Genomic DNA, 23,137 nt, shown 5'->3' on the forward strand with positions numbered 1-23,137 from the left:
CTAATTTTTTTTTATTTTTAGTAGAGATGGGGTTTCACCATGGTCTCGATCTCCTAACCTCGTGATCCACCCGCCTCGGCCTCCCAAAGTGCTGGGATTACAAGCGTGAGCCACCGCGCCCGGCAGTAAAGGTTTTATAATTCAATAAGCATTGATAAATCTATCTTCTGGCATCCTCAAAAGGTATTGTTGGTGATCAAGGAATAATTTTGTCAAAATAATTATCATTATCTACTTGCTTCTCTAACTCAATTACAACAGGAAAAAATTTTCTCTCTCCTTTTTTTTTTCTTTTTGGTTAAAAGTTCCACTTCCTATATGTAACACTGGATTTTCAAAGAATTGGCTGAATTCTTAACTAATGTACCCATGTGAAATACCTTAAAAATACATATATACATCAAGCTATGTTCAATAACCTTTTTACCTATGCATTTTTCATTTTTATATGACTTACTTTTCAAAAGTTTGTTATGCCATTTTTGGTAGTCAAGAAAGATTTCCTATTGGAGATAATATGTAAGGAATTATAAGATTCTCAGACATGTTTATAAAATCTTTTTAACTCATATTGTTTATGGTGATAATAGAAAGATAAATGCCTTTCAAGAGACCTGTGTACTAGTCTCAGCAACACCTTTTATTGATTTTATGACAATGGCCAAGTCCTCTCTGAGGCATCTTTTTCTCATAACAATATATACTTATATAGCATATATAGTCATATGAAAAAGACAAAATTTTATTTCAAACTCTGGAGCCAGAATCCTTTTTAGAATAAGAACATTTTAAACTTAGTTTTTCATTCAAAATTTTGAGTCTTGCAATGTAAGTTCCAAACATGGTCTGAAAAAAAAAGGCCAAAACAAAGAGAAGTCTTTGTTACTCAGTATGAAATCTGAGAAAGATGTAGACATGGCCTTGGCCCAGAAGGAAGACACGGGGGCCTAGGAATGAGGACAAGAAAAGCAGAAAAGGTCTGGTGGCAAGGAGTGCACACAACACAATGGCAGGCCAGGAGGCTGAGAAGGAGACACAGTCAACGCGGTGTTCCCATGGTAGGAATGGCTGAGGGCTGTAAATATGTCTACTATTCAACTGTAAGTGGTTAGCTGGTCTCCGCTGCATTACTCTGAAATATTACCCTCCACCATCACCATCAGACTTTCTACAGAATTCTGTTACGTGCAACCACCATGCATTCAGGTTCCTTTGTGGAATAAATGTAAAAGGGGCTATATTCCATTTTTCAGTTTGGATGAAGTATGTGCAAGGTTGAGTAAATAAACCGGATGCAGAAGGTGACGTGCCAGTGAGATTGGGAACTTAATGTTGGCTTAAGCCCCTCTGAGAATTCTTGGAACACTGGCAACAATCCTGGCAATAGTGGGAATTAGGTACAGCCCACATGCAATCTCAGATGTGCAAGTAACATCACATTATTTACATTAAAATCGATTTGATCTGACTCAGTATCCTTATTATTCCTGCACAACCCCATACATTTCTGTGGGTTTGCTCCTTCTAAGCAGAGAAATACCTGCTAAATCTGGAAGTCCCTGCATTTAGGGTTTTGTGTCCATAGCCTAGTACCTTGCTATCACATTTGACAATGAGACATGTGTCCCAGAGGAGAAGAGATATCGAAGGCAGTGAAAGAGAAAAGCAAGGTCAAAAATGTTGATGCCAGAGCAGCTTCTTCTTTTTTCCACTGCACTTGGCACACTAATTCTATTGATGATTAAATTAATGAATAAATGAATTCCTAATATTAAAAACAGAAAAATTTGGTTCAGAGTGGAGCAGCAATGGAGAAAAAGTTTTACCGTTTATTTTTGCAGCTATGGCAATATAAAGTTGGAAGAGACTTTAGAATCTATCAAATCTGATTCTTTAACCTCTGTATCAATACCATCTATAACTATGCTGTCCAATTTGGGAGCCATTAGATACATGTGGCAATGAAAAATTTGTTTAAGTTGAAATTTAATTTTTCCATCATACTAGTCACATTTCAAGAGCTCAAGAGCCACATATGGGTAATGCAAGTGTTCAGACAATATAGATATGGAACATTTTCATCATTGCAGGAAGTTATAGTAGACAACACATATTTATTACATGCCTATCAAATGATCATCTAGCCTTAGTTTTCATTCTTCTTAATAAATGTCCTTTACTATTGCATTTCAGGCCAGCCATATTGTTAGGTTGTCCTTGAAGTTTCTTCCATATATTTATCCTAGATATTTTAGACATATGAACAAGATTTATTCTGTATAGAGAGTACTTCATTAAAGTAACTGTTTAGAAATTTTGTTAATAATAAAGATAGTGTAAACTGAAATAGTTAGAACAACTAGACAGAATAAAAAAGTTTCTTAAGGACTCTCTTACAACCAAAGAATAGAATTAATTCATGTAACCATCTCCATACTAGTAATTTAGTCAAAACTCAGAAGAAAAGAAATCCAACTGTAGAATGCTTTATGCTTCACAAAATGCTGAAATGCATAAAACCTTTAATTTTTTATCTCTATGTGCTAAATCTAATGCTATTATGCAATTAAGAGTTATGTATCTAACATCTTAGTGAACATCATCATTTTCTATTAAACCCAAATATATCCATAAAGACCGAAAGGTGAAAATCTTTAGTCTTCAAGTTTTAGAGGAAGTAAGGGTGGAGATTTTAGAAAACCTCCCAGAAGGAACAAAATTAGTGATGGCACCAGACCATCTGAAAATTAGAGTATTGCTCACAGTGACTTAATTCATACTTGTTTTATTAATGTCAACAATTGGAGGAGCTTCCATGGAGCATATAAACTTTTAAAGACCCGAAACAGTGAACTGACTCATCTTTCTGTACATAATAATAACCTTGTATCATCAAGAAAACTACCTGACAATGTTTCTCTTTTAGCTACCCTTCTCTTTTAGAGTGGTCAGTATATGTAGCATAATTTCTATCCAAATAGGTTAAGAATAAAAATTTTTGGCACTCAAAATTTAAATCTCTGTTTGAGGAATTAAGGTGAGTATATCAGTTAAGATTAGGTTAGTCAAGGTATAACTGAAAATCCGAGTCATAACAGCTTAACAAAGATAAAGGTACATTTTTCTATTGCATAATACAGGTTTACAGTTCAAAACTGGTATGATGGGTCCATGGTTATGAGAAACACAAACTTTCTGTTCTATAATTCTTAGTTCATGACCTATATTACCAAGTATGGCTTCATGTTCACAATGTGGCTGCTGCAGCTCTGACTATCACATCCATGTCTTAGGCAGCAGTTATACAGAAATTGAAGAACAAAAAAGGTTCCTTGTGATAGTTAAGATAGCCCCTCCTAAAAGAACTTTCCTACAAGCTCCACCTGACAACTTCCACTGACATATCTTGTCCATCTGTAGGAAGCTGGAAATGGTTTCTTTTTTTTCCAGCTAGACCATTGTTGCCACCACACAATATAGGGGTTTTATTACCAAACAAGAAGCAGGCAATAAATATTGGATAGCTAGCTAGCAGTCTCTGTCTGAATAAGTGAACTATCCTTTCTTTGTGCTAAACTTACATTGTTGCACAGGCCATACTGTATATACTTACTTATACTGAAAACAGAATTGTGTAGCAATAGAGAGCATAGGATGTAATTAGGGTGATCCTTTGTTCCAATTTGCCCTGGAGAGTTCCAGTATATAGCTGTTGTATCAATATAATTATTATTAGTGTTTCTATTACTCTCTAAAGTGTCTCAGTTCGACAATAAATTGCATGGTCACCTTAGCTATTATAAACTGGCTAGAACATCTTTAATACTTCCTAGCTCTGTGACCTTAGCAAATTACTAACTTTTATAAACTCATTGTATTAGTTATCTATTACTGAATAACAAATTTTACACCCCAAATATATTGGCTCAAAACAACAAACATTATCTCAGTTTCCATGGGTCAGTAATTAAAGAGCTACTTAGATAGATGGTCCTGGCTCAGAGTCTCACTTGAGATTTAGAGGCTGGCAGGAGCTGCTATCATCTAAGGGCCTAATTGGGAAGCAGGATCCACTCTGAAAATTATTCGCTCACATGGCGGTTGGGAGGAGGCCTCAGGTCCTCACCATGTGGGTTTCTCTATAAGGCAGCTTGTGTGTCCTCACAACATGGCAGCTGGCTTCCCCTCCAAGAGAGAACAAAAGGAAGCTTCAGTGCCTTTTATGCCCTAGTCAACAAAGTCCCACAGTCACTTCCTCTTTATTCTGTTCACTAAAAGCAGTTCGCTAAGTCCAGCTGACACTCCAGGGGGGACTACAGGCATATGGCAACATGCCTGGGTAATTTTTTTATTTTTTGTAGAGATGGGGATTTGCCATATTGACCAGGCTGGTCTCAAACTCCTTGGCTCAAGGGATCTGCCCACCTTGGCCTCCCAAAGGGCTGGATTACAGGTGTGAGCCAACACACCTGGTCATGATTTCTATTTTGGTGCTTTGAATCTCAGTTTTATATGTCTTCTATCATAGATTGTACCAACTCTGAAAGATAAGTTTGAAAAAGGAGTCTTATGGAAATAGGACCACAAGGAAGGTGCTCAATAAATGTATAACTCCAGGAGAAAATATGACTGGATATTTAAAATGTAAGTTTGACTCTAGTAGAAACAATAAGTTTTAATATGTATTTATTACATATATATGTATATGTATACATATATGTATTGAGAGAGAGCAAAAGAGAGACAGAGTATTGCTCTGTTGCCTAGGCTGGAGTGCAGTGATGTGATCACAGTTCACTGTAACCTCAAGCTTCTGGGCTCAAGCGATCCTCCTGCCTCAGCCTCCCAAGTTTGTAGAAATGGGGTCTCATTATGTTGCCCTGGCTGGTCTCAAATGTCTGGCCTCATGCCATCCTCTGCCATGGCTTCCTAGAGTGTTGTGATTACAGGCATGATCTTCCTTGCTTGGCCAATGCATCTTTTCTTAATCTATGCATTAACTTTCTCTTCACACTTGAGTTTATATAGTGATGTCATTGAGCTCTTGCTATGCTGCCCAGGCTGGTCTCAATCTCCTGGGCTCTGGTGATCCTCCCACTTCAACCTTGCAAAGAACTGGAAATATGTTAGTTATTATTAAGTCTCTGGACAATGGAATTAATTCCTAAGGTCCTGTAAGCTCCGCGAATACAAAGACAATAAGGTATGGTTCCCAGTGAGTCTTCCTAGGAGACATGGGTTCTTGCTATGCTGCCCAGGCTTGTCCGAATCTCCTGGGCTCAGGTGATTCTCCCACTTCGGCCTTGCAAAACAGTGGGGATATGTTAGTTATTATTAAGTTCCTGGATAATGGAATTAATTCCTAAGGTCCGTAAGCTCTTTGAGGATACAAAGACAATAAGGTGTGGTTCCTAAGAGAAGTCTTTCTTGGAGACAGGCTGATGCCTAATACAAGCAATGAAAGAAGAGTAGGAAACAGCCACTTTGAGGACACTGTGTATGTTTGTATATAACAGAAGGATGGGGGCTTGTGGAAAATGGTTACAGGGAGGACTAATGTTGCCCAGGAAGATGGAGCCCTCTGAGCAAAGATGGCACTCTGGAGAAATGTTAAGTAATTTAATATGGCTAAAGCTCCTTTGTGAGGTGGGAGGTGTTAAGAAGTGAGAGTTGAGAGCATGACAATGCATAAGATCACCCTGAGGAGAAATGCAGTGATTCAAGAACACAGACTTGGGGAATCCTAGCATTGAAGGGGTAGTTTTGGAAACATGGCCCAGAAAGGTGACAAGTTTACTGCCTGCCTTCTCTTCTTCCCCATTCACCCAAAGAGCAGAAGTGCTGGCCAGAATCTTTTCTGATAGAGATCAGATAGGAAAGAGCAGCACTGGGAATGGAGGTAGTTATGGGAGTGAAGAGAGAACAAGTCAGTCTCCCTAATAAACAGCCAAGAGAGGAGTGACAGGAGTGAGTTAAACAAGCAAACAGCAACAAAAATTCCAGGGCAGGGTTTAGTGGGTTAAAGCCACCAGAGAAATGGAGAGTAGAAGCAGATTTCTGAAGTTCCCATGGGTTATTATCTGAATCTCCTTTGAGGTTCTTTGAGACAGATAAAATTTGAAATTCCTTGAGGTTCTTTGAGACAGATAAAATTTGAAATTCCTCTTAAATGATGGACTAAGTTCCTTTGTTTGCAGAGACAGAGCTGCATGAAGCCCTGATTTGATTATGGTTATTGAAGGACCTGTTGGACAGACACTAGGGGAACTAAGAGAGTGTAATAATAGTCATAAAAATTTACGGCAGGAGAATTGCTTGAATTCAGGACGCAGAGGTTGCAGTGAGCTGAAATGGCGCCACTGCACTCCAGCCTGGCGACAGAGTGACACTTTGTCTCAAAAAAAAAAAAAAAAATTATTATTGCTACCATGCTAAACTATTAGGTGTAAAAGTATTAATGGCAACCAGAACTGTTCAATTCTAAGAGATAGACGTAGTATTATTTCCCTTTCCCTTTCATAGATAAGAAAACTGAGGCACAGATTGGTTGGATTGATTTCCGCAGGGTCATACAACTAGTAGTTGGCAAAGCCAGGAATGGAACCCAGGCGCTTTATTTTACAGAAACCACTGGAATCAAGATTTTTACTAAAGTATAGGGTAGTAGAGGATAAAATTCAAAGTACAAATTCTTTTTACTATCTAATATTTTGTTTTCTAAGAAAAGGATTATATTCAATGAATACTTAATGTATACACAGAAGTTCTCCTTTTAAGTTGGAAAACTGTTATAATGTAGTTTAAAGAGCAGTGTCATGGGGTGGGGGAGGGGCATTACCATTCTTTCACAGACTAAAACATTCTTTTCTCTCTCCCATGCACATAGTACCAGGTGCAATGTGGATTTTGAATCAGCACTAGCTGAATTGACATGTTCTATAATACAATTTGCAAGGCACTGTGTGAGTGGCTGCTCAAGCATGGTCACACAAAGAGATGCCTGCATTTATAACGCCAAGTTTCTAAAGCTGCTGGGTTAGTCTGCTTCAGTTTCCTAATTGAAATGTATGTTTGCTTTTTTTTGTTGTTAGACAGTCTCGCTCTGTCACCCAGGCTGGAGCACAGTGGCCCACAATACCACAATATCTTGGCTCACTGCAGCCTCCGCCTCCCGGGTTCAAGCGATTCTCCTGCCTCAGTCTCCTGAGTAGCTGAGATTACAGGCACACACCACCACACCTGGTTTTTTTTTTTTTTTTTTTTTGAGATGGAGTCTCATTCTGTCATCCAGGCTTAAGTGCAGTGGCACGATCTTGGCTCACTGCAACCTCTGCTTTCCAGGTTCAAGTGATTCTCCTGCCTAAGCCTCCCAAGTAGCTGGGATTACAGGTGCCTGCCACTGCACCCCGCTAATTTTTGTATTTTTAGTAGAGATAGGCTTTCACCATCTTGGCCAGGCTGGTCTTGAACTCCTGACATCGTGATCCACCCACTTCGGCCTCCCAAAGTGCTGGGATTACAGGTGTGAGTGAGCCACTGCGCCCGGCCAATTTTTGTATTTTTAGTAGAGACGGGGTTTCACTGTGTTGGCCAGGCTGGTCTTGAACTGCTGATGTCAGGTGATCCACCCACCTCGGCCTCCCAAAATGCTGGGATTACAGGCATGAGCCACAGTGCCTGGCCTGTTTGCTTTTTAAAAAAAACCAAATTCCTTGATTTTCAAGACTGCTCATTCAAAATAAACTCATAAAGAATGGTTCAAGAATAAGTGCTTTCAGTAATTTGTAGCCCTATTTGGGGGTGTGTTGTTCACTCAAGTTTTGGTGGATGTACATGTGTAGTCATTTCGTGGGCTTCTTCTTTTCCCTGGTCCTCTCACATTTCTTCACTCCACCCTGGTCTGTTGGACCCCTGTCCTGGGATCAGAAGTTGAGGAGTGGGAGACTTACTGGATCTAGCCAGAGTTTAAACTCTTCTGTCTTCCTTATCTGGATGGATTCCCAGGTAGACTGGTTGTCATGTTTTTAAGATATAAAAGACCCTTTGGGCTTATGTATACATATCCATAGCCTCTTTGGTGTATTAGGAAAGAAGACGAGAAATAAGCTGTATTTGCATTTATGTGTAAGGATTTGTGTAGGATTTCCTCTCTCAATCAGTAATTTCTTTTAGGCAGATGCTAGACTATGCCCTGTAAAACATGCCAAAGGTTTTTTTTGCTGCATATCTGTTAGTCAAATTTTAAAATGGAAATATGTAATGCAATTTTTTTTTTTTTTTAGATGGAGTCTCACTCTGTGGCCCAGGCTGGAGGGCAGTGGCACCATCTCAGCTTACTGCAGCCTCCCACTCCCGGGTTCAAGCAATTCTCCTGCCTCAGCCTCCTGAGTAGCTGGGACTGCAGGCGCATGCCGCCACACCCGGCTAAGTTTTTGTATTTTAGTAGAGACGGGATTTCACCGTGTTGCCCAGGCTGGTCTGGAACTCCTGAGCTCAGGCAATTTGCAGGCTTCAGCCTCCCAAAGTGCTAGGATTATAGGCATGAGCCACCACGCCTGGCCTTTTTTTTTTTTTTTTTTAAACACAGGGTCTTGTTCTGTCACTCAGGCTGAAGTGCAGTGGCAGGCTCATGACTCATCATAACCTGGAACTCCTGAGCCTCAGCGATCTATCTACCTGCCTTAGCCTCCGGCATACCTAGGACTACAGGCAGGCACCACACTCCCAGCTAATTTTTAAATTTTTGTAGAGATGAGGTCTCCCTATGTTCCCCTGAAACTCCCGGTCTCAAGCAATCCTCCTACCTCAGTCTCCCAAAGTGCTGAGATTACCAGCATGAGCACCTGGACCTGCTCCAATAAATATTATAAATTCGAATTAGGCATTTCACTTCCATTTATATACATATCCTTTTACAGGATTATTTGATAGTTATTAATGTATATTGTGATTGAGTTTTAATAGTTACTTTGGGAAAACAGAAATTACTGTTCCAGTACTTACTTGTAAGTTGTTAAAGTCCACACAACGCGCTTAAACTTTATCTTGTTCAACAGATTCTGTAGCACATAGAACACTTGAAATATGGAAGAGTCACTTCTCTGGGCACTTTGCTCATTTCGTCTGCTATTCATTCACTGATTCGACATTTTATGATCGATTACTATCTGCTTGGCAAGGTGCTAGAAATAGGAATACTAAGAAAAAGGTCAAGGTTCCTGTCCTCAAGGCCCTCTCTCTCAGTCCAGTGTTGTCAAGGCTTGATGGAACACACCAGTGGCAAACAAGCACGACGGGCCTTATTTCACCGGTGTGCGGTCCTTCTTCCAGCTCTGAAATTATGTCTATCCAAACATCCTAAATCAACAAATCAGTTTTTCTAAATCATACAACTGCAGCTAACAAACTGGGAATAAGGCTTCGATTATTCTGACTTGATTTAAAACGATGACTGCTGATTCTTTGCCCTGCGAATCCTTTCTTTGACTACTAAGTTAAGCTTTACACACCTCACTTGCAAGAGGCTATGCTGGCTTTCTGGAAATCCGTAATTAAGTTCAGTGTTTGTGGGATGGAGTGTAATTAACGACCATTAATTACAGAGTTTCATTCGTGAGAACCTGCCAGGCTAAGTAGCAGAAACACGAGAAACTGGTAAAAAGCTTTCCTCGTTTTTAAACAAAAGTCGCACGGAAGTTCCCGGCGGGACAAGGGAACGTGGGCTGTCCTTGCTACTCCCGTGGACGCGGGTGGATTGGGACGCTGGACCGTGTCCCCCCGCCCCCGCCCCCACGCCTCCTCCGGTGCTCAGCCTGAGGCCTTCGTCCAGGAGCGCTGCCGCTGACCCAGGCTCAGGAGCTGGGGGCTCCGGCACAGACGCCCAGGTCTCGGGACAGGCGGCGACTGCACTCACGGAAGTGCGCTGAGCTCTCCCCTGTAGAAGGGCGCCTCTCCTCCCCCACTTCCTCCTCCAGCTCCACGGCGGCCTCCCGGGCCGGCTCCTCCTCCTTCCAGGTCTCCTCCCAGTGCCGCCGCGGCTCTCAGGCCCGAGGTGCGGCGCTCACCCCGGCAGTCCCTAGCCTGAGACGCTGCGTGGAGCGGCGGAGCCGGAGGGAAGCAAGGGGCCGTCTGCGCTGCTGTCCCCGCCCCGCGCGCTCTGCGCCCCTAGTCCCTTGCGGTCGCTCCGAAGCTCAGCCCTCTTCCTTGCCCCGGAGCTGTCCCGGGCTAGCCGAGAAGAGAGCGGCCGGCAAGTTCGGGCGCGCGCAGACTGCGGGCCGCGGGCACTGGGCGCCTCGGTGGGGCGGGGGGAGGTGGCTACCGCTCCCGGCTTGGCGTCCCGCGCGCACTTCGGCGATGGCTTCTCCGCCGCGGCGACGGCTGCGCCTCGGTCCCCGCGGCCTCCCGCTTCTTCTCTCGGGACTCCTGCTACCTCTGTGCCGCGCCTTCAACCTAGACGTGGACAGTCCTGCCGAATACTCTGGCCCCGAGGGAAGTTACTTCGGCTTCGCGGTGGATTTCTTCGTGCCCAGCGCGTCTTCGTAAGTGGCCGCACTTGGAACTGGAGCCGGCCCCCTCCCCCACCGCGCGCACCCACCCAGCGTTTCTCCATTGGGATTGATTTCTGAGAGATCCCGGCGTCTGTCTGTCTCACCCATCTTACCCCTCAAAGTGGTTTATGTCCTGGGTGGAGGAAATATTTGGGGAAATGAACTCCCCTTGGTACCCATCACCCAGTTACACCCCGCTCCTCACCTCTTAAAATTGGTTAGGGGCAGCGGGAGAGCTTTGAAGCCGACCTGTACTTAAAAATCGGGGAAAGTGGGAAATCAACAAAGGCTGATCTTGCCGGACTCCCCGCCTCCTGTGCCAATGTCGAGGATTTGGTCAATATCATCCCCGAACTTCTTTTTCTCGTCTACCAGTTAGGCTTCTTGGTAGCCTTTTTCTGCTTTACAGACTTAACGCCCGTCCTTTTCAGTCTCCCTAAACAAGCCCTCCCCCACTCTTTCCGCCTCTGTCTGATTCTGTTTCTCCTCACTCCTTTTGCAGACATTCTGATGACTTAAAATGACCATACTGTCCTATTGAATTCATTGTGTCTTATCTCTGGGACTGTCAGACATTTGCACATTTGAAGTTGAACAGATGAATTGAATGTGTCATCTGTTCTTTTTATAGTGATTCACTATTTAGGTCATTGTTCAGAAGGAACAAGGGTGTTTGCTGAGTTTTCACTCACTGCAGGTCATTTGAATACTGCAGTATTTAATAATTCAGTTATGTTTTCAAGTTGCCAACATTCCGCGTTGCAAGGGCTGTCAGGATTTCTAACAGTTATTGCCATTATTGTGTTAGAAATTGTCTCCGACTTTACCGAATGCTGACGTCATTCTCACCACCCCACCCCCATGTTAGCGTTAGGAGTACCGTTTTAATGAGTGTTGTCTGTTTTTTTAATGATGTTTAAATCTTGTTTTCAAGAGAGAAACTGTTCTTAGGGTGCCTTCTAAACGCTTAGACATTGTAACAACATATTTTTGTTTCCATATTTTCTGTATAAGATATCCCTTCGGGGTGAAGTGGAGGATAATTTTGACGGTTAGTACGTGGATAGGACCATCTTCCACTACACACATGCCTAATTTGAGGGTGGTCTTAATGTTTTTCTATGACTGTTGGGACACTCAGCAGAATTTAGTCTTAGTGTTTTTCTGAATGTTATTGAATATCATTCATTTTGGTAACAACCTTTGCAGCAATACATAGATTGGATGCGGCTAATGGAAACTTTGTTAGTGGAGACATTATTTTATGTAGCAAGCTTAGTTTTATTTGATGTTAGCAGTTACAGTGCTTTCTGTGAGACCTGGAGCACAGATTTTCCAACATGATAAAAATAATCATTATTTAGGCAACATTTACCAATTTCACATTCCATTTAGTCATTTTAGTCAGCATTATCTTTTTATTTATTGTTTTTAACCACAGGGGTGAATACCAAACGTTATCTTTAAACATTTTTGTTTCCAGATACTTTCAAGTGTATATCTTTATGAGACAGAACATTTTAGTTGCTCCCAAGGGTTCAATTTTAGATATAATTTGTACAGAAATTCTAATGATTTTGAAAATATATGTCTTCAGTCAAAAATTAGCATTTAAATACTTCAGGCCAGGCACGGTGGCTCACGCCTGTAATCCCAGCACCTTAGGAGGCCAAGACGGGCGGATTGTCTGAGCTCAGGAATTTGAGACCAACCTGGGCAACATGGTGAAACCCCGTCACTACAAAAAAATACAAAAATTAACCGGGCATGGTGGTGCACACCTGTAATCCCAGCTCTGCGGGAGGCTGAGATGAGAGGATTGCTTGGAAAGTGGAGGTTGTAGTGAATGGAGATTGTGCCACCACACTCCGGCCTGGGTGACAGAGACTGTCTCCGAAACAAAAACAAAATCAAAAACAAAAAACAACAACAAAATACTTTAAAGTTGATGGCAGTGTTTTACAAATGTTACTGTTAATTCTTCAGCAATGCTCTGAGTTTAGTGTAAGATAAATGAGGGGCTGATAAAGTGTTTTTTTTTTTTTTTTCATGGAAAATGCAGTAATGTTGAACTATTCATGATATTTGCTACTGCTGATTACAAGCCAGGGTGACTAATCTTTGGTCAGTCATTATAATCAATGAATATGTTATGACCTCACAGGTTTACATGACTTCACTCATAGACCTTTAATGATAAAGTAAAATTAAACTTGGGTTTGGTTTCATATAATATTTTGAAATATTCATCAGCAACTTTGTTACTGATAGACTAGAGAGCTCTAGGTATAGGTAACTTAAAAAATGGAAACCAACCTTGAGTTTTTTTTCTTGGTTTTTTTAAACAAAACATATATAAACAAAGGTTTTTACTTACTGAGCTTTTCAGATTTAACAAAAATTTATGTAAAATTATGCTGAATTTCTAAAAGGGCATTTTAAATTTAACAAGCATTGGAATCCAAGGTACATGGGATGCCATTTCCAATATTACCAGTTGGATTTATTGTTATTTGGTATTACCATAAACTTTTAAAAGAAAAAAAGCCACATAATGAAAAAGTATTTGTCAATTCAAGGGCGCCTTTCTTCTGAGGGTAGAAGGATTCGTGAGGAGCAGTGGTTGTGACGTCCACTCCTGTTGCTTTTTCCAGTTTTGGTGTCCACATACCTTGGGGAAGCTGTAGAAGTATTTTATGCCTAATTTTTCTCTTTATAGAAAATTATTATTGAATTATCTGCATAGTTCATAGTTTTGTTGTGAAAATTAATGAATCAATATTTATTAAAGAGAAGGACAAAGTACTAAGCAAAATATTAAGGCGGCCCCTCAAAAAATCACTCCAGAAATGAGTCAGGTTCGAAGTAAAAATTCACAAAAGTAGTGATTTTCAAAATTATGAAAAATAAAACATTCGCATACTTTTTTTTCTATAAGCATTTATTTATGCTATGTTGTAAAACTTACATAAAATTTAAAGATTGTATGCAGGCTAATAATTAAAGTCATACTTTTCTTGTGGAGACTAATTGGAAAAATTAAAAATTACATCCTAGGTTTAATTATAATGATGACATCTTATTTTGGTAAACATATTTTATAATTTGCTAAGCACTTATATCTCATTTCATTCTATAGCCCACACCGCTGGGGGGAAGTAAGGGGAAGCAGATATACTCATTCTTACAGATGAGGAGGAAACGGAGGCAGAACCGTTTGCAGTCTAGTTATTTGAGTAGGTTGGTGTGAGTAGAGGGTAAGGAAGGGAGGGATCCGAAGACAGGGTGTAAAATTCAAATCCCACTTTTTAAAATTCAAATATTGAATTTTTAAAGAAAATAACTGAACAATTTTAAAATTCATTCTTCAAATATATGTTATACAGTTCTCATTTTATGTATTTCTTTATTTTAAAATAATGCTATAACAAATAACACTGGATTCTTGCCTTTTCCCCCATTAAATGCTAATGGAGCCTTATCTTACAGCTGGCAATGTGTAGATGTGTGTGCCTTAGAAGCAGAAGGTCCTTCAATGGTTCTCAGTCCTAACTTCATGTTTGCAATATCTGGAAAGCCTTTTAAATAAAACTCCTGCCCTGCCTGTATCTTAAATCTAAAAGTAGATCTCTGACTTGATATTCCAGTGGCCTGGCCTGTGAATCATTTCTCGTTGACTAGCCTGTCTTAACTCAATTTGACTAAAAAGGAACTCTTCACCAAGAGATGTTAGTTGCACCTCTGTTTCTATTAACAGTGGCATCATTTTCTCTGTCACCTTGGAAATACTTTCCTATTCCTCCCTCTATTTTTCTGTGTTTCTCCTACTTTACCACCTTAATATCAGTCAGTGATTAGTCAACAGGCAGAAGCTCCTAGAAATTCTTCCTTTTTAAGGTTTTCTTGATACCATCTCTGCTTTCTACTCCTTATTTCAGTGTAGTTATGACAAGCGTGGTCAGTGGCACTCAGGTCCTCCCCCATCCCTCTGCCCATCATTTGGCTCTTAAACCTGCAGAACATCTTGTCTGTTTCTATTCATTTTATCTTTCTGTAACATCCTTTTTCGTCCTGGTATTCTGTTGCAAAAATTTTCATAATAAAGCTTCCGTTGCCAGCAAGAAAGTCCAAACCGCTTAACGTGGATTAAGGTCACTTACAATCCGTCCCAACCTGTGTGTATTTTTAAAACTTTATGTACCATTTCTACTCTTACCATTTTAACCGTTTTCACAACACTTTACAAAATGATGCCAGCTCATTTTTTATAAACTTCAGAGTAGCTCTGACTATATTGGTTGATTTTTCTCATCATAAATAATATACATGTATATTAGGGGACATAAAATTAGACCGTAATTTTGTTATTTAGAAAGCAAATCCTATATCGATTACTTCTGATTAAGGATAGATAATGTTTTATAGAGCATTATGAAAGAGAAGGGAAAATATGTGGAAATTGTAGTTACTGCTTCTGTTTTACATCATGTAGTTGTTGACTGGCATTTTTGTTTTTCTTTTGATTCAAAAAAGCATCTTTTAAAAAATGAAAAGTAAATCTGAAACTGGAATTGTAGCTTTGAAATAACATTCAGTACTATTTCATACACATTTATTTCTATATACATGTATGGTAGTTTTTCAGAAGTTCCTTTTGGTGAATGCTCATTGGTCAACTCAGAGTTAGCTAAATATATTAAACATGCTTTGTCTTAGAAAGGTCAGTGCTGAAAGCAGACAAACAAGTTAGTTTATTTGGAGGGTTTGAAAAATGGACTTGTCATTGTTTGGCAGGTTGCCCCTCCTTGGTTGTCAAGGTCACGTTCCGTGAATCAACTGCCCTTCAAGTACACTTTGGATAGGGAGTGCATCCAAAGGCCATCCTCCTGATTGGTTCCTCTGAGCCTCTTGTCTGTCTCCCTCTCACTGCCTCCTCTGATACCTCTCCCTCCCTATCTCTCTCTCTTTTCTCTTTTCCTGTCTCTTGTCCTTCCACTCTTTTTCCTTTCCTCTATCTCTTTTCCTCCTTTCCATCCATCTTTCTGTCCTCTCTCCCAAACTCAATCCTTTATATTTTAGCACTTCTTGGCATGGATGTAAACCTTAATTTTGATGTCCCAGAGAGTTATTTAATGGCAATGTTTCCAGTCATTAAAAAAAAATGTTGAGGATGGGGATTCTGATGATGTTCTTGGACACACTTTTTGGAGGGAAATGGAGTCTATCGAGAGAGTTGCAGGCATAGGAAATTAAGTCACTCAGCTACAGATTTACACTGCTAATCAGTGAAAACTCTTGTCAACCTTGCCTCACCATGTGTATTCTCCCCACCTCTCCACCATTGATAAGAAATATTTAAGCCGGGTTTTCTACCCTTCTTTCTCTTTTTCCCCTTCATTTGAGTTAATCACTTGACCATTAATGGCCCTTTGAAAAAACTGAGGAAAGAAAAGCCCTTTTAAAGACAGAATTTAAGTTTTACATTTTCTACTCTTTTAGGGAATAACTTATTAATGGCATCAATTGTTTTCAGGACCAAGATGATAATTAAATCCCATCATCTTGTTTTTCGTGGTGTTTCAGATTTTCTAAGTTTGCATTTATTTATTATCACCTTCAGAAAATTTCTTTTTAAAGTAATTACAGTGGGCATTGTTATCTCCATTCAATAGAAAAGGGAACAGAGATTCAAAGTTACTCCTTCAATTGATTTGCAGTGTTTGTAAATTTTAATTCCAAACTGTTTCCATTAGATAGTGCTGCTTAGATCACAAGCATTTTTTTCTGGTCTGTCAGTTCTCTTACCCTAATTAAGCTGTTGTACATATTCATTAGTCATTCTTAGATGAAATTCAAGTAACAATTATTTTTATGGAGTGTTTTATTAACTTTGTTTTTTGTAGTATGTGTTGCTTTTTTTTTTTTGAGATGGAGTCTCGCTCTGTTGCCCAGGCTAGAGTGCAGTGGCACGATCTTGGCTTGCTGCAACCTTCGCCTCCTGGATTCAAGCAATTTCTGGCTAACTTTTATATTTTTAGTAGAGATGGGGTTTCACCATGTTGGCCAGGCTGGTTTTGAACTCCTGACCTCAAGTGATCTGCCTGCCTTGGCTTCTCGAAGTGCTAGGATTACGGGCATGAGCCACCGTGCCTGGCCTGTGTTGCTTTTTATTCCTTAATTATTTTATATAGCATCTTTTATCACCTTGTACCCAGTTTTCTATGCAAGTATTTCTTTTTCACTACACAACTTCCTCATAAGACTTTAATATATGTCTAAGGTCATTTTACTTTCTCCATCTCTTCATTGTTCTCTTTAAAAAACTTAAATATCTTAATGATAACTTTAATATCGAGATGGCATTTTGGATGAAAAACTTCATTCATCAGCTTTTTTCCCTCACAAATTTAGCATGTAGATATTGACACATTCCTTTTATATTATTCTGCCATTTTGTAGCATTTCACCAGTATGCAAGTCTGCACATGAAGGTATGCTTAGGAAAACTTAATGAACATCCATATTTGTACACCTGATTACCATCATTTCAGCCTGTAATGTGCAGATAGCCTGATGAAAAGCAACAGGCTTGTTCCTGGTCTTATTCAAGGAACTCAAGCTATGTGCTGCCAATAGAGTGGTGTTTGCATTCAGAGAACTCTCCTACTGGGCTCTTTTTCTCTGTCTTTGTTGAAGGCCTTCTAATAACTTCCGAGTTCTGTCTGTCTTACAGTGCCAAGTAAAGAAAGTATCTGAAACCCAAAATTAAGTAGAGATGTTACATAAGGAAATTGTTTTAAGGGTAATTTAAATAATTGGATGTTTAATAGACGATGCTTTCTGCATTTTTGAGGGGTTCAGACATAGTAGAAATGACTCATTTATATATGGCTACTTTAAGATTGAGACACAGCTATTGAATTTACTTTGCTCCTCCACTGTCCATTTAAACTTTTCTTGAGTTCTTATAATGTGGCAGGTGCAAAAGATGAATTAGAGTACCCTACATTCAAAGAAGCAATTTATCATAAGGTAGGCAGGATAGTTTTGACCAAAAAGTTATAAAACATATTGTAAAACAGGGGTCCCCAACCCTCGGGCCATGAACCAGTACCGGTCCATAGCCTGTTAGGGACCATGCTGCACAGCAGGAAGTGAGCAGCAGGAGAGTGAGCATTACCACCTGAGCTCTGCCTCCTGGCAGATCAGCGGTGGCATTAGATTCTCATAGGGGCAAACCCTATTGTGTGAACCCTGTTGTGAAGTGTGCATGCAAGGGATCTAGGTTACATGCTTCTTATGAGAACCTAATGCCTGATGATCCAAGTTGGACAGTTTCATCCTGAAAGCATCCCCCTCTATGTCCAGGGAAGAAAAGGTTGGGGACCACTGCTGTGAGCTACTATTTGAAGACAACCCAGAAGTGATTTTTGCTTGTAGGTTTCCAGGCAAATTGAGAACCAGCTCTCCTATCCTGATGTAGAACCTGGTATTATCTACAACACTAAGAATGTGTACATACCTGTGCTTGTATTACTCTCATTAGGACTACTGTGGCAATGTCCCAAGCAAGCACTATTCAAAATATTGACCCTGAAAAGCAAACTTACCTGAACTGTTCTTTTGTTCTAGTATGCACTCAAAAATCATTTAATTCTGATGAAAAGGGGTAGTTGTGTGATTTGGGGTCAAATTTTAGACCTGTAGAAAAAAAATTGTATATGTAATAAATTTACATATTATAATTTATACACACACACACACACAGACACACACACACACACACACACAGACTTTCACTGTGTTAACCAACTCTGCTCTAGAAAAAGAACCAATGGGGTTTTGATGACGAGCTGGCCCTTAGTTATGGGAGGTGGGGACTCCCTTACTCATAGCCTTTTTTTTTTTTTTTTTTTTTTGAGACAGAGTTTTCCTCTGTTGCCCAGACTGGACTGCAGTGGTGCAATCTTGGCTCACTGCAACCTCCACCTCCCAGGTTCAAGTGATTCTCCTGCCTCAACCTCCCAAGTAGCTGGGATTACAGGCTCATGCCACCACGCCTGGCTAATTTTTTATATTTTTAGTAGAGATGGGGTTTTGCCATGTTGGTCTCAAACTCCTGACCTCAAGTGATCTGTCCGCCTCAGCCACCCAAAGTGTTGGGATTACAGACATGAGCCACTGTGTCCAACCTCTTTTTTTCTTATGAAAGATTTTTGCTGAATGAAAACTAAGTTCATTTTCTACCCAGAATCATTTTGCTGTGTTGGGAGAGAGCCAACAATGGTGTTTTACTGATGCCAAATATGACTGCATGAAGCTCTATTAAACAGGGCGTGGTTTGGTTGGGAGTTACATCTTTATTTTGAATTTGTGGATTTTTAAGATAAGTGTCAGAAAGCAGGATTCTTTGTAACCCTGCAATTCGTACAGCTAGCTTTTGTATAGTGTAGATGAGATTTGGCAGCTACTACCCAGAATAAGAAATTGATTTTAAAAGTTCAAGTGAATGCATTCCATATTTAAGATGTACATTCGTTCTAATTTCACAAAAAGGTGAAAAGCAATTGTAAATGTTTCCTTTGCCAGAATAATTTAAGTGACTTAGTATTTAATGAAACAAAATGATTATGGTGATAGCATTTTAGGACTGTTTTTGTCTGCCTATATCCTGTTTTATTTCCTCCTATATTTCAATCAGTTTCTTGAGAAGAAAGACGAAAATCTTTTTTACTTTATCTTCTTTCTCTTCTTGACTCCTAAATGTTGTTGTCCCTGAGAACTCACTCATTTCCCCTCTTCTTTCGACGCTTCCCCTGGCTGAATAACCCCATCTGTGTTCTGATACAGCATACTGTCTTGGCAGGGCTTCAGACTACAACTGGATGACTCAAAGATATCTCAGACAAACATATTAATAATTGAATTCATGGTTTTTCTGTAAATACTAATTTTATTTTATTTCTTGAGACAGGGACTCATTGTTTCACCCAGGCTGTTTGCTTACTTTGTAGCACTTGTAATCACAGCTCATTGCAGCCTCAACCTCCTGGGCTCAAGCCATCCTCCTGTCTCAGGACCCCAGCTCCACCCCCAAAGTTGGGACCACAGGCGCATGCCACCACACCCAGTGAATTATTTTATTCTTTGTAGAGATGGGGGTTTTACTATGTTGCCTAGGCTAGTCTTGAACTCCTGTAAGTACTTAATCTGCCTTCTGCTTCTCTGCTCTCTAGGCTTTTCTCCCATCAATGCACTCAAGAAGGAAACCTAGGTGGCATTCTTGAATGTCTTTTCTCTCATATTCAGGCCTCCAGTGATTGCTGTTCTACTCCAGATGTTTTTTTTCCATCTGTCACCTATCTTTCCACCCACCCTCCTACTGCAGATCACGCTCACCTGCTCCCCGAGCTGCGGCCAGTCCTTTGCTTTCCTTGTTCCATTTTTTTTTTCTCTCTCCCTTAATGCTTTCCCCATAAGGCATAACATTTAGTTTTCTTTAGTAGATGATTTCATTCTTCTCCTTAAAAAACTCAGTGGCTTCAAATGAACCTTGGGATAAAATACAAGGTTTAACCATGGCCAAAAGGCCCTGTTTGACTTAGTTATTGCCAGGTTCCTTGACCTTATCTTGTGCCACTCCAAGCTTGCCCTCTCCTTCAGCCATACCTTTCTTTGTAGCTCCTGGAGATTCAATTCTTTCTTGCCAGGATCTTTCTACGTCTGCCTCACATATTCCCTCCATCTCTTCATTCCATTCCCTCATCCCCACCCCCAACTCCCCTCCATCCTCAATACACAAATGCTCCTAGGCACCCTCCTTCTGATCCTGTACATCTTAATGTTGTAGTGAGTTCCTTAGAAATAACTTCTCTGTCTACTTTATCTAAAAGAGAACTTTCTTCCCCATTCTTTAAAGATGACTTCATTAGAGAGACTTCCCTTTACCTAGAGGAAATCTTTCCCCTCTCATCCTTAGAGATAACTGCTCTGTCTAAAGAAGGTCTCCTCTCCATATTCCCAAAACTTTCTCTCAGCTAATTGTTTGCTTACTTGGTAGGACTTGTAATAGTAATTTATTTGTTGGCTAGTTTATTGCCTCTAAGGGAATGTAAACTAAATTCCTCCATTAAGAGCAGGAACTAGCCAAGCACAGTGGCTCACGCCTGTAATCCCAGTACTTTGGGAGGCCAAGGCAGGCAGATCACCGGAGGTCAGGAGTTCGAGACCAGCCTGACCAACATGGTGAAACCCCGTTTCTACTAAAAATACAAAAATTAGCCAGGCGTGGTGGTGGGCGGCTGTAATCCCAGTTACTCAAGAGACTGAGGCAGGAGAATCGCTTGAACCGGGGAGGTGGAGGATACAGTGAGCCAAGATCACGCCATTGCATTCTAGCCTGGATGACAAGAGCAAGACTCTGTCTCAAAAAAAAAAAAAAAAAAAAAAAGGCAGGAACCAAGGTTGTTTTATTCATCTGGTATCTCTAGCACTTAGGACCTTGCTTTATGTAGAGGAAACGCTCAATTGATATCTTCTATGAATGAACAGTAAACAACAAAAGAAAAGATCTCTTTAGAATTAAAAATTTTACTCCTGATTATTGTGTCTGGTTTATTGTACCTTAATGACAAAGAAATTGAATGGTGGTCCTAATCTTTGACCAAGAATTGATTAGATTAATCTTGTGATAAGAAATTTTTTATTAAATAGCCAACTATTAAAAAAATTAAGCCTAGGCAATGTAGTGAGACCCCACCCCTACAAAAAATTTAAAAAAAAAAATTAGCTGAGCATGGTGGCATATGCTTGTAGTTCTACCTACTCGGGAGGCTGAGGTAGGAGGATCGCTTGAGCCAGGAGTTGGAGGTTGCAGTGAGTTATGATTGTGCCACTGCACTCCAGCCTGGGTGACAGAGCAAAACCCTGTCTCTTAAAACAAAAATAGAATAAAATAAAAATTACAGCAATATTTCTAATGCAAGATAATTTTTCTAAATGGGAAAATAATAATATTTATAATTGTACTTTGGAATAATTTACTTAGAATATATTTTTTTGCTCAACATTCAGAATATAGAAAATGCATAGTAATTCTCTCACACACACACACACGCACACCCACACACACACACCAGAACACCAAAACAAAACTTTCCTGCCTCTAGGCAGCATACATTTTTAACAGCTTTACTGAGATATGTGACATACAATAAACTGTACATATTTAAAGTGTATGATTGACCTGCATAAATTCCTAAATGAATGTAACCCTGAACTTGCCTTATAAAGTTATCAGGAAAAATAAACTATATCAAATAATGTATGCATGCAAGAGCGTACCAAATGAATAATGAAGATTATGCCCTCAGTGTATAGTAAATGGTTTTAAAAAATATTTGTAGATAATATCAAGGGAATGATTGCTCCTCATAAATCAGAAGATATTGCTTACGCTTTGTTTCGTTTAAACTTTGGTCTGCCCTTTTTGTATTTTAGCCGGATGTTTCTTCTCGTGGGAGCTCCCAAAGCAAACACCACCCAGCCTGGGATTGTGGAAGGAGGGCAAGTCCTCAAATGTGACTGGTCTTCTACCCACCGGTGCCAGCCAATTGAATTTGATGCAACAGGTAAATGTTGATGCACAATTTTCTTTTCATTGATTTCATTTGATTTTTTTTTTGCAATTGGTTTAGTTTAAATGTAGCCATTTAATACAATAGTATAGACAAACACCTCAGCTCCACAGGGTAAATTATATAAAGACAAACGATTTATTATATGATTTTTTCCTACAATTTTTGTGGTAGATGAAAGTATTAAAAGTATGTTGTGTTTCCATTGGTTCAGTTGTCTTCTGCCGTAAACTGATAGTATCAACCCACAGAAATTTGGGGTAAACCTGTTAGGATGTTTTTGTACCTTTTCTGAGAATAGGGGGCTCATAGGTACAGAAAGGCATTCTGCTGCTTCTCTGTCAACCAAATTGAAGCATGACTCACTGATTATTGTAGAAGATCAAATCTCTGATCATCAATGTATCCAAGCCTTGGGCTGTGCTATAAAAAGCAGTTGAGGAGGCTGGGCGTAGTGGCTCACGCCTGTAATCCCAGCACTTTGGGATGCTGAGGCAGGCAGATCATGAGGTCAGGAGTTCCGGACCAGCCTGACCAACATGGTGAAACCCCATCTCTACTAAAAATAGAAAAATTAGCTGGGCATGGTGGCACACATCTGTAATCCCAGCTACTTAGGAGGCTGAGGCAGGAGAATCTCTCGAACCTGGGAGGTGGAGGTTGCATGGAGCTGAGATTGCGCCACTGCACTCTAGCCTGGGTGACAGAGGGAAACTCCATCTTAGAAAAAAAAAAAAAAAGCAGTGGAGGAATCTTTTGCATTCAGGTAGACTTAGGTGACGTAAACTGTTAACACTTACCAAGACTTTGTTGGGACAATTATGTATTATGGTTCTGATAACAGGAGAATTTTATCTTAGGGATAATTTTCAGTGTCAGGATTGTGGTAGCAAGGAGAAAAATAGCATGTGTAAGATGGGAAATAAGTTTTACATTTTTGCCAGTGAAATAAAA

The 23,137-nt window shown here is 40.1% G+C and overlaps 1 protein-coding gene across 4 annotated transcripts in view; it reads left to right on the plus strand.

Annotated features, from left to right (window-relative positions):
- Positions 1-9,915: 9,915 nt before the first annotated feature.
- ITGAV (integrin subunit alpha V) overlaps positions 9,916-23,137 on the plus strand; it is a 91,364-nt gene continuing 78,142 nt past the window's right edge. For 2 of the 4 annotated variants that reach the window (XM_055289951.2, XM_055289952.2), the window contains exons 1-2: positions 9,975-10,538; positions 22,047-22,177. In XM_055289951.2, coding sequence (XP_055145926.1) covers positions 10,354-10,538; positions 22,047-22,177 — 316 coding nt within the window. In that variant the 5' untranslated portion in view covers positions 9,975-10,353. Of the gene's footprint in view, positions 10,539-20,220; positions 20,397-22,046; positions 22,178-23,137 lie in introns of those variants that run through there. The other 2 variants (XM_055289954.2, XM_055289953.1) reach the window with 2 other exon arrangements.

Source organism: Symphalangus syndactylus, chromosome 8 (assembly GCF_028878055.3).
Source record: "Symphalangus syndactylus isolate Jambi chromosome 8, NHGRI_mSymSyn1-v2.1_pri, whole genome shotgun sequence".
Taxonomy (NCBI): domain Eukaryota; kingdom Metazoa; phylum Chordata; class Mammalia; order Primates; family Hylobatidae; genus Symphalangus; species Symphalangus syndactylus.